General features: G+C 40.6%; 1 protein-coding gene across 1 annotated transcript in view; it reads right to left on the minus strand.

The window, feature by feature from the left end:
- The window catches only part of CLSTN2 (calsyntenin 2), a 1,124,690-nt gene that overhangs the window by 223,002 nt on the left and 889,631 nt on the right, over positions 1-12,057 (minus strand). The window contains 2 exon segments of the mRNA XM_040349061.1: positions 1,974-2,095; positions 7,573-7,821. Coding sequence (XP_040204995.1) covers positions 1,974-2,095; positions 7,573-7,821 — 371 coding nt within the window.

The raw sequence follows: 12,057 nt of genomic DNA on the forward strand, positions 1-12,057 counted from the left end.
GGACAACACAAATACCCCCCAATTGACCCCTTTTTGGAAAGTAGACATTCCAATGTATTTAGTAAGAGGCATGGTGAGTTTTTTTAAAGTTGTAATTTTTTCACACAATTCTTTGTAAAATCAAATCTATTTTCTCCCCCCCCCCACAAAATTGTTACAGGGTATTTCTCACACACAGCATATGCATACCACAAATTAAACCCCAAAATACATTCTGCTACTCCTCCTGAGTATGGCAATACCACATGTGTGAGACTTTTATACAGCGTGGCCACATACAGAGGCCCAACATGCAGGAAGCACCATCAGGCATTATGGAGTATAAATTACACATCTAATTTTCTGACTACCTCTTACATTTTTGAAGGCCCCGGAGCACCAGGACAATGGAAACGCCCCAAAAATTACCCAATTTTGTAAAGAAAACACCCCAACCTATAATCTACAGTACCTGTTGCCGAGAATGTGTTTCCAGCACGACGGCATCGCGCTGATTCTCGGCGACAGGGTGCCGACATCTCACACTCGCTGGAATAGAAAAAGCACATTCCAGCGAGCGCCCCTCTCTTCTTTAGCTCTTTTACAAGGGGGGACCTTCTTCTTTGACGTCTTTGGCGGGGGGTGTCGGTCTTCACTGCCATCTGGTTCTCTTCCGCCGTGGGGGGTGCTTTCTTCTTAAGCTCTTTTACAGCGGCCCCCCTCCCGGGCTTCTTCCTTCGACGTCTTCAGCGTGGGGGTGCCCGGGATTCTGTCGCCTTCTGCCTTCTTCTTCTCTTCTTTGATGTTGACGCGTTGCTTCCTCCCGCTGTAATGCCGTGTGCGCGGCTCGCACCGATTTATATAGGCCTCTTATGACGTCACAGTCCCATCATGCTCCGTGCACCCGGAGCAGCAGTGCGCCCTAGGCAGCTTCCTAGTTTGCCTAGTGGTAGCACCAGCCCAGCCTATAATCCTCTCCAAAATAATGCATGCACTGCTAAAATGTGCATGTCTTTTTTTCATGCATCTCATTAACTGAATATTAAAAGGGATAGGACCAACCATAATCCTACTTTAGGAATCATAGGACTTGCCCATCTTTGGCAGCCCTCACATAACTATCTTGAATGCAGTTATGTCATGATCACCTTAGCCAATGTCTGTAGAAACCTTATAATGCAAAAAATTAACATGTATTAGCATAATATTTATTATTTTATAAAAATGCATCCCACAGAAGGAACAGGATATGTATTCTCACCATTAGTATCTCATCCACAACATTTTGTGACAGTGATTTCTAAAGAATTCTGTTTTCATTATGGCTTTACATTACTAATTATATATCAGGTCTAGTTATTATTACATCAGGTCTAGTTATTAATCTTAATGATTTATCAGTATTTGATGGTTTGTTATGACTGCCATAGTGAACATTTGACAAAACATAAACGCGCTATTAGACTTAGTAAGTAAAAACAACAAGATTACACAGACGTACAAACCAGAACTACCTGCAATACATCAATGACAAAATAATGAGCATACTGTATACTGCATGCCATCAGAATAACAAATATAGATTGAGAAATGCCCAAAGACACTGAAAAACATAGTCAATACAATGTTGCCATTCTAACTGAGGTAGAGACATTTTGGTGTGTTTTCTAGTTAAAGAACATATTATAAATTAGAGCTGCCATAAATAACGGTATATTGATCAGTAAACTGCAGTCAATAACATGTGGCAATACAATCATTAAGCACAGCAGAACAAACACTAAATACAGTCTTTGTGGTTTGCCTGCACCTTTTAAAAGGACCACTTGTCAATGTTCTTTCTGGAAAGGCTCAGAAACTGACCTCTCTGTTAACAGAGGTTGTACAAAGCTGTAGGGGACACAGTTATATTCATTTGTTCACACTAGGCCTGCAAACTGAAAAAAAAAATATATTTTCAAATTCCACAGAGTAGAGAAAGAAAAATCTCCTACCTGATCTAATTTCCAATGAAACTCTGCAGGTCTGAATGTGTCAGCTTGGTCAAAATCACGGCGTAACAGGAAAACAAGACGGCAGTTGTGTATGTACAATGCATAGTGATGACGATTCATTTCTACAAGAGAAGTACACACAGATACTCAACAAATATATTTTTATATATTTTTTTTTTTTACAGAGTAATACAATTACAAACAATCCAATATCAATCAATTTTACGGAGTTAAATCCTAATTTCAGACCAAGCATTTTGGGAACTGGTGCTAGCCAGGTCCACTTTTACTTGTTATTTACTTATTGTGTATAGACCCATCACTGCAATAGGACAATTATATAAAACAATATCAAATTGGCCAATAGTATAAAACTAAATAGCACAACATTAAAAACAAGTAGTAAGGCATATGAATAAAATAGCACAGAAAAAGAACCAGCAACAAGGAAGTGTGGCAAGCAATTGCATTACAGAGCACAAATGTTGACTTCTAACAACTCAAAGTGAACTTAAACGTAAAAAGTAAAACAAACGTGGCCTATCAATAAAAAGTTAGGTCTCTCCAGATGCAATAGTTTTAGAATTAGTCTTAATCCCCCTCCATATTAACATATTCAAAGATAAATTATACAGGCTTTCTAGTATAAAAAAAAAATATGGGAAAACTAGGGTTAAACAACATCTTGCATTCACCTAGTTTGCAAGACTTGAAACTTATTTGCCCTTATGGATTGATCTTATGCAACTAAGCAATTTAAAATAAAATTTATATTTTAGATTATAGTCTTTTCCAATCAAACACATTCAGTTCCTGCTGTTAACTACCCTCCTGAATTTAAAATTATAGTGTGTCTCTAGCCCCAAAAAAATACTTTATTTTGTTTTTGTGAGTCATGTTGAGTATAAATATTCATTCTACAACAAGTAGCACCGTAAAACTACAATATATATATATATATATATATATATATATATATATATATATATATATATATATATATATTCATACATATTTTTTAATCCAGCCAGTAGGTGGAGCTCTAGCCCTAGTTTTCTATCAGTAGCATGGTATCCATTTTAGCTGTGGCAGAAGAGGTCCCTTTGTTGTATGTAAATGAGTCATCAATGCAATGGCTTATTCCTTATTACACATGGAGCCTATGGTTTTTATAAGCAAAGTAAGCTACAAAACGCAGATAGGTTGTCCTGTATTTTTATCTAAGCTATAGTGTTCTGGGAAACTTGTGTCATTTATTAAAAACATATTTATACAGATATTGTATAGAGATAAGACAAATGGCAAAACAGACATAAAACAAAATTTAAAAAATACATAAATTAAAAAAATAATTACAGTAAAAACTTGGTTTGCGAGCATAATTAGTTCCAGAAACATGCTTGTAATCCAAAGCACTTGTATATAAAAGCATTTTTTTTCAGGGTATAAAAGAGAAGAGAGGCACCTCTAAGTGTAGCAATAAGTTGCAAAATGTTGTACCTTCATTAAATGTAACCATATTGCTACACTTAGAGGCTCCTCTCTTCTTTTTTATACTCAGTTGTGACATGACGCTACTCAAGATTATATATCAAGGCAAAATGTATTAAAACATTTTGCTTGTCTTGCAAAACGCTCTCAAACCAAGTTACTCTCAAACCAAGGTTTTACTATATATATATATTATATATATATATATATATATATATATATATATATATATATATATATATATATATATATATATATATATATATATATATATATATATATATATATATATATATATATATATATATATATATATATATATATATATATATACATACATATTTAATATTATTATTAATATTTAAAAAGGGCCCAAAATATATCTCTGGGAATTACAGACCAGTTAGCCTAACATAAAGAGTATGCAAGCTCTTGGAGGGGATGGGAAGGGACTGTATACAAGATATTAGTAATGAGAACAGTATCATTAGCAGTAATCAGCATCAGGGCCGTCTTACTGAGCGGGCACCCCTGGGTACAGCCCGGGGGCCCCACGTTCACAGGGGGCCCCATCAGTGCCAGACGAATAGCACTAGCTGGGGGAGTGTCAGACTGTCAGTTGGTGCTCTAGAGGGACACAGAAATTTGTACTGGGAAAGCCTGCTGCGGTATGGCCGGCTTCAATGAGACAGTGTAGCTGTCAAATTCTGCCTCTGATGTCGGGGATGGGCGGGCCAATCAGGTGTCCTGCCCCCTTCGTCAGGCAAACTGTCTCCCTACACACAGAGTGCCTCCTTGACCCAGCCCACCACAGAGGGGAACCCTGCTCCTCCTCCCTTCTCCGACCATTAGAGCAGCACCCTGCCATCCTCTTGACTCCGCCCACCACAGAGCACCACCCTGCCTCTCCCTGACCCCTCCCACCACAGAGGGGAATCCTGCATCTCCTCCTCCATTCACCGAATCACAGAGCGGAAACCTGCCTGTTGTCCTGACTCCACCCACCACAGAGCAGTGGTCACCTGGTGACACGCGGGGTCCGGTGATCTCGGTGCTGCTCAGCGGGATGAAGATGATGGACATCGGGGCCCCCAGGAGGGCCAAGAGTAGTTTGGCGATGGTCTGTAGGCCCCCCGTGGTGCAGAGCCAGATCCTCCCTCTGCAGTCTCTGAACCCCAGGTGCTGGCAGCGGTGGAGTATGCTGTGAGGGGGAACATCATCACTAAAGTCAGGAGATCGAGAGAGATCTGCAGAGGGTGAGTGGCTGCAACTACCAGCATGACAGGGGGACTACAACTACCAGGGGGACTACAACTACCAGCATGACAGGGGGACTACAACTACCAGGGGGACTACAACTACCAGCATGACAGGGGGACTACAACCACCAGGGGGACTACAATTACCAGCATGACAGGGGGACTACAACTACCAGCATGACAGGGGGACTACAACTACCGACATGACAGGGGGACTACAACTACCATAACTACCAGGGGGACTACGACAACCAGCATAACAGGGGGACTACAACTACCGACATGACAGGGGGACTACAACTACCAGCATGACAGGGTGACTACAACTGCTGACATGCCAGGGGGACTACAACTACCATAACTACCAGGGGGACTACAACAACCAGCATAACAGGGGGACTACAACTACCGACATGACAGGGGGACTACAACTACCAGCATGACAGGGGGACTACAACTACCGACATGCCAGGGGGACTACAACTACCAGCATGACAGGGGGACTACAACAACCAACATGACATGGGGACTACAACTACCAGCATGACAGGGGGACTACCAGCATGACAGGGGGGCTACAACTACAAGCATGACAGGGGGACTACAACTACCAGGGGAACTACAACTACCAGCATGACAGGGGGACTACAACAACCAGCATAACAGGGGGACTACAACTACCAGCATGAAAGGGGGACTACAACTACCAACATGAGAGGGGGACTACAACTACCATGGGGACTACAACTATCAGCATGACATGGGGACTACAACTACCGACATGACAGGGGGACTACAATTACCATGGGGACTACAACAACCGGCATAACAGGGGGACTACAACTACTGACATGACAAGGGGACTACAACTACCAGCATAACAGGGGGACTACAACTACCAGCAAGACAGGGGGACTACAACTACCAAAATGACAGGGGGACTACAACTACCAGCATGACAGGGGGACTACAACTACCAGCATGACAGGGGGACTAAAACTACCAGCATGACAGGGGGACTACATCTACCAGCATGACACTGTAAATTAGAAATATTTAACTTTCATTCTTGAGAGTAGGTGAGTAAATTGGGGCAACCTTGTAGGGACCCCGTAGCATCACTTTGCCCAGGGGCCCATAATGCTATTAAGATGGTCCTGATCAGCATGGATTCATGAAGAATCGGTCTATGAACCTTCTATGAGGACACAGTGAGTTGCAATATAGATAAAGGAAGGCCCATAGACGTGGTGTATCTGGATTTTGCAAAAGCATTTGACACAGTTCCCCATAAATGTTTACTGTACAAAATAAGATCCGTTGGCATGAACCATAGGGTGAGTACATGGATTGAAAACTGGCTACAAGAGCGAGTTCAGAGGGTGATAATAAATGGGGAGTATTCAAAATGGTCAGGGGTGAGTAGTGGGGTCCCCCAGGGTTCTGTGCTGTGACCAATCCTATTTAATTTGTTCATAAACGACCTGGAGGATGGGGTAAATAGTGCAATGCCTGTATTTGCTAAGCAGGGCAATAACTTCTCTGCAGGATGTGGAAACCTTGCAGAAACCTTGATCTGAACAAATTAATGGGGTGGGCAACTACATGGCAAATGAGGTTTAATGTAGAAAAATTTGGTGGCAAAAATATGAATGCAATCTATACACTGGGGGGAGAACCTCTGGTGGAATCTAGGATGGAAAATGACCCGGGGATCCTAGTAGATGATAAGCTCAGCAATGGCATGCAATGCATTAAAAAGGGGATTAACTCCAGAGATAAAACAATAATTATCCTGTGCTATAAGACTCTGGTCTGGCTACACCTAGAGTATGCTGTCTAGTTCTCGCCACCAGTTCTCAGGAAGGATGTAATGGAAATGGAATATATTAGTTATGGGGAAAGGTTGTGAGCACTGAACTTATTCTCTCTGGGGAAGAGACGCTTGAGAGGGGATATGATTTCAATTTACAAATACCGTACTGGAGAACCCCACAATAGGGATAAAACTTTTTCGCAGAAGGGAGTTTAACAAGACTCATGGCCACTCATTAAAATGAGAAGAAAAGAGGTTTAACCTTAAACCACTTAGAGGGTTCTTTACTGTAATGCCGCATACACAGGATCGGGTTTCTCGGCAGTGAAAACACCGCGAGAAACCCGTCGGGAAAACCGAGGATCGGCTTGGTCCCTTTTCCCTGTGTACACATGGCCGGTTTTCCCGACAGATTTTCTCTTGGTCGATAAAACCAGCCGTGTGTAGGCTCCCTAGCAGTGTTTCCCTTTGGGAAAACTGCCGAGAAAAAAAACGCAGTGATTCACATCAAGGAAATTTAGAACATGTTCTAAATTTTCCCATCGTGATTCTCTGCGGTTTTCTCGTTGGGGAAACTGCTGGAGAGCCTAAACACGGCCGGTTTTCTTGTCCAAGAGAAAACATCACAGTTTTCCAGACGAGAAAACTGATCGTGTGTACGCGGCATAAGAGCGGCAAGAATGTGACATTCCCTTCCACAAGCGGTGGTCTCAGCAGGGAGCATTGAAAGTTTCAAAAAACTATTGGATAAGCACCTGAACAACCACAACATACAGGGATATACAATGTAATACTGACATATAATCACACACATAGGTTGGACCTACTATGCAACATTTGTAAACTGTTGTTTTATGTCTGTTTTGACGTGTGTGTATATATATATGGGCAATTATAGTTTTACCTTTAACCATAGCTCATCATTCAGTGCCCATTAATGTAATTCATGAATGGATACATATTTCCCATTTAGTTTGCAGCAGAAAGGGTTTCATAACCACACGTGCATTATATGAATACACTTCTCAGTTACCTGTCTTGTCAGAATTGCATAGTATTGTCTCCTTCTCTGCTCTTAACCCTGGGCTAGGACCGTGCTTCATCCACATGGTGATAGTAAACTGATCAGTTAGATTCTTGGGAACAATGGCATCTGGAATCTTCACTCCTTGCTTGCCATCAAACTTGAAGATCATTCCACTTGTGTCCATAGGTAGACCAGCTGTCCAGTTGGTGGCAGCACTGGGTGTTGGGAGCAGGTCAATAACACCAGATGAGGCTCCTAAATATGAAATGGAGAACTTAGTAAACCAGTTTAGACCATGCATAATAACCAAGATATCAATAGGATCAAGAGATTGTCAGGGCAACAAGAATTACGCAATGGCCCCATGGGATTGCAAACCCCTAAGCACCTCTTTTTAAAATGATTTAAGGTTTGTTTTGATTATTTATAGGTTCTTTGTACTGGACAGTTTCTTGGCTCTCCTTTTGCCTGTTTCTGGTACCCCCTTTGCTGCATCCAGGCAGGATTTCAGCTATCAACTGTTACTAGGCAGATCAATTAGTTGCTTTTCACCCTTTGATTGGCTATAGACTTTACACTTACCTTTAAATATCTTCTCCCTGAGATGTTTGTCAGCAGTTAGACCTTCATTCAAGACAAGCTGTCCCACTCTTCCTTCCCTTTGTTGTGGCTATCCTTTTGGGGGTATTGTCGCACACTATTGTGGGTGGACAGCGTGGTTAAAGACTTTAATGGACTGTTAAATTCAGGTTGAGTCTTAGTGACTGAGCATTGGTGTTTGATATTTATTTCAAAGCATGTATTGCTTTTTTTATCTTTATAAAAGTGTTTATAAGGGTAGAATATTTTTTTCCTTTTAATACATTCTATACATCAAGTTAAAAAACCTATGTGCAGCATCCCAACAACCTCCCTTCCCCCTTATATTTACCTGACCCTAGTCTTGATCCAGTGCTGTACCCAAGAGCAGCTTTCTCCTCACAGGACAGCGAGCCAACAGCAGGAGCCATTGGCTCCTACTGCTGCCAATCAAATCCAGTGACACGGAAGCAGGGGGTAGAGCCTTGTTGTCTGTGTGTATAAATGCATACAGAACAGCTCAGAATTGAGCCAGCAAGAGAGCCACAATAGGAAGCGACTTTCTATGGTAACACACTGAGAAGAGGAGCCATGAGCAATGATGGAGGACCAGAGAAGAGAAGGATCTGGGCTGCTTTGTGTAAAACCAATGCACAGAGCAGGTAAGTATAACATGTTTGTTATTAAAAAATACATTTACAATCACTTTCAAAATACTTATTGGTTTGTTTATGGTTATAATGATTAAAGAAACCCCAATAAAGGGCCTCTATCTAATATTTTCCAAGATAGTTGTCTTTAATTTAATTGATCTTTCTATTTCAGGTGGTTTTGTTATTATTTGGTAAAGGGGGTGCTTGTGGGGTCTGCAAATCCATGTCAGATGATTGTAATTTCAGATTTTTCTAACAAATTTGCTAATGCTGGAAGAAAGTAATGCCCTGTACACACGATCGGTTCGTCTGATGAAAACGGATCGATGGACCATTTTCATCGGACGAACCGACCATGTGTGGGCCCCATCTTTTTTCCCCATCGGTGAAAAAAAATAGAGCCTGTTTTAAACTTTTCTTATGGTTAAAAAAAAAACGATCGTCTGTGGGGAAATCCATCGGTTAAAAATCCATGCATGCTCAGAATCAAGTCGACGCATGCTCGGAAGCATTGAACTTAATTTTTCTTAGCACATAGTTGTGTTTTACGTCACCGCATTGGACACGATCGGATTTTTAACCGATGGTGTGTAGGCAAGACTGATGAAAGTCAGCTTCATGGGATATCTGATGAAAAATTCCATCAGACCGTTTTCATCAGACGAACCGATCGTGTGTACAGGGCATAACAGTTATATCACATTTTACTGTGATGTATTTTACTGAGGTAAGCACCAAATGAAGCAAACACAAACGAACCAAGATGCATATATTTTGATCCTACAACACCTAATTTTTACCCTATGTGACCTACTTGTTGTTACAGAATGTAACTTATATTATAATGTATATGCTTGTATAATGTCAGCAAGGGTATCAAGAAGTAAAAATCAAGCCATTGATAAACTTTTTCAAAAATAACTGTATACCATATATTGCCTCTGTGTAATATACAGTACTTCATTTAAGAAGTAGCTCTGATGCTACCTATGGAAATCTGTGTGATTGGTACACTTTCTCATCTATATGTGCTATTTATACTGTGTGAACACAGTCCAACATCTCTCATACTGTGACATTATGCCTTAAAGCCCAGCCCACTGTTGTGGTAATTATCACTCACATAAGTCTAAGATGGGGGGGTCTAGAAGTTTGTCTGTCAGTGTCTGTCATTTTCAGATCATCTATCACTGTCAATATCTATCCATGTCTGGCATTTTGTTTCCATCACAGTTTACAATCATTACAGTATATGTCTATCAATGGGTGCTAGTCAAATTCTCTGCCTTGTCTGTTAGCATGGTGCCACCATTTTACACCGCACATGTGACTCGCTATCATGCTGAGGGTACACTTTGGCTATAACTATTGAAGTACCAATGATCGTTTGTTTTGGCTTTCTCCTGGTCCGAGATTGTTGATCTTCATTCACATAGCACTTACCCACTGTCTTTTACTTGGCTGATCCTATTAATACTGTTTGGAATCCAATATATTGTTTCACACTATTCACCAGTTAAGTCCATGTGATGATTTGTGTGTTTAGGCAACTTTTTTCTTTCCATGGATCATTCCATGGACTATTAGGGCATCTTGCACAATCAATGTATGACACTGTATGGCTACATCTTGAGACATTAGACCTATCAATACTGAAAAGTGCATCCTAAGGAAGCCCCTCATCTGTGTGAAATGTTTCGATCCATATACATCATGGTATGCACTGATGCACAAAGCGGTTATACTATATGTCTACAGTGTGCATATAATATGTATTTATGAGACTCTATTATAACCTTGTATAAATAAAATGTGTATATTTTTTGGATATAGTATTACTAAAGGTCTACTACTACTTTTAGGCACTTAAAAGTCACCATTTTTTGCCCCCTATAATCTCCTATATATACAGTATATTAGTATTTTCTATATATTATACACAATTGGATTGACTATGATTCTTTAACTTTGTAAGAATATTATGGAGCTTTATGTATTTTTAATGTCACTTAGATCATTCACACATCCTATTATCTGTTAATACCCATTGTAAACCTGCAATAGTTATTAACCTCCCTGGCGGTATGATTCTTTCCGAAAAAACATGCTGAAAGCAGTACCATTATTTGCAAGGTAATTTGGCGTTTTATATTGTAGGTCTGTAATTTTTAGAAATAACTCACTTAAATCTGACCAAACAAGCTTCTAATAGGCATCCCGGGTATGACATTTTTTTAAAAACAAAATTATAAATTATAATATAATCAATAATTATAAATAATTATAACAAATAATAATATAATTGTAATAAAAATTATTCAATAATGTAATCAAATTAAAATCACTGAAATTTGCTCAGTTGCAGAATTGTTGCTGTCATTATTTATTTTTTATGACAAATTTCCCCACAAATCGCTATCGCACAATTCTGCAAGTGATTATAATTTATTATCGCTGTTTTTTAGCTGATCTAAAACTATTTTTGACATAAAGGGACACTTTTGGTTGCTATGGACAATCTACAGTTTGCAGGGAGAAAGAAACGTTTTTATTATATAAAATGACATGCATGACACAGGACAGACCACTAGGGACAGGGGGGGGGGTGTTTTTTTTACATGCAGTACTGTAATCTATAAGATTACAGTATACTGTATGTATAGTGTTTGTTTACGTTTTTGAATTTGGCGCCGTTCTCCGTCCCCGTGCGTCGTAACGTCGCAGGGAACGGAGATCGGCGTCACACGGAGGCACTATGTGAATCGAGCGAGGTCCCGCTCGCTCACACAGCGCGGTGGCATCGCTGGATCCAGGCACAAGGTAAGTAAAAAGTGCCTGTGGATCTAGCGAGGCAAGCCCGAGACTGACTCGGGGTTTCCGATCGTAGCAGGAAAATCTAACCCCGAGTCAGTCTCGGGAAGACCGCCAGGCAGGTTAAAGAATGACCAGATCTCACAGTGGCATATCTTTAAAGTGGACCTAAAGACTAAACATGTTTAACCTTAAGGCCCCATACTCACGACCAAACATGTCTGCTGAAACTGGTCCGCGGACCAGTTTCAGCGGACATGTTCGTTCGTGTGTAGGCAGTAACGGACAGGATTCCAGCAAACATTCGTCGGCCAGACCGTTTTCCAACGAACAACTGTTTCCTGGTCTTGCTTTAAAACAGTCTGCTGGAATCGTGTCCGTCAGACATGTTCGGTCGTCTGTACACAAAAGCAGCGTACAAAAACCCCGCGCATGCTCAGTCCAAATG

The sequence above is a fragment of the Rana temporaria genome, chromosome 4, assembly GCF_905171775.1.
Source record: "Rana temporaria chromosome 4, aRanTem1.1, whole genome shotgun sequence".
NCBI lineage: Eukaryota > Metazoa > Chordata > Amphibia > Anura > Ranidae > Rana > Rana temporaria.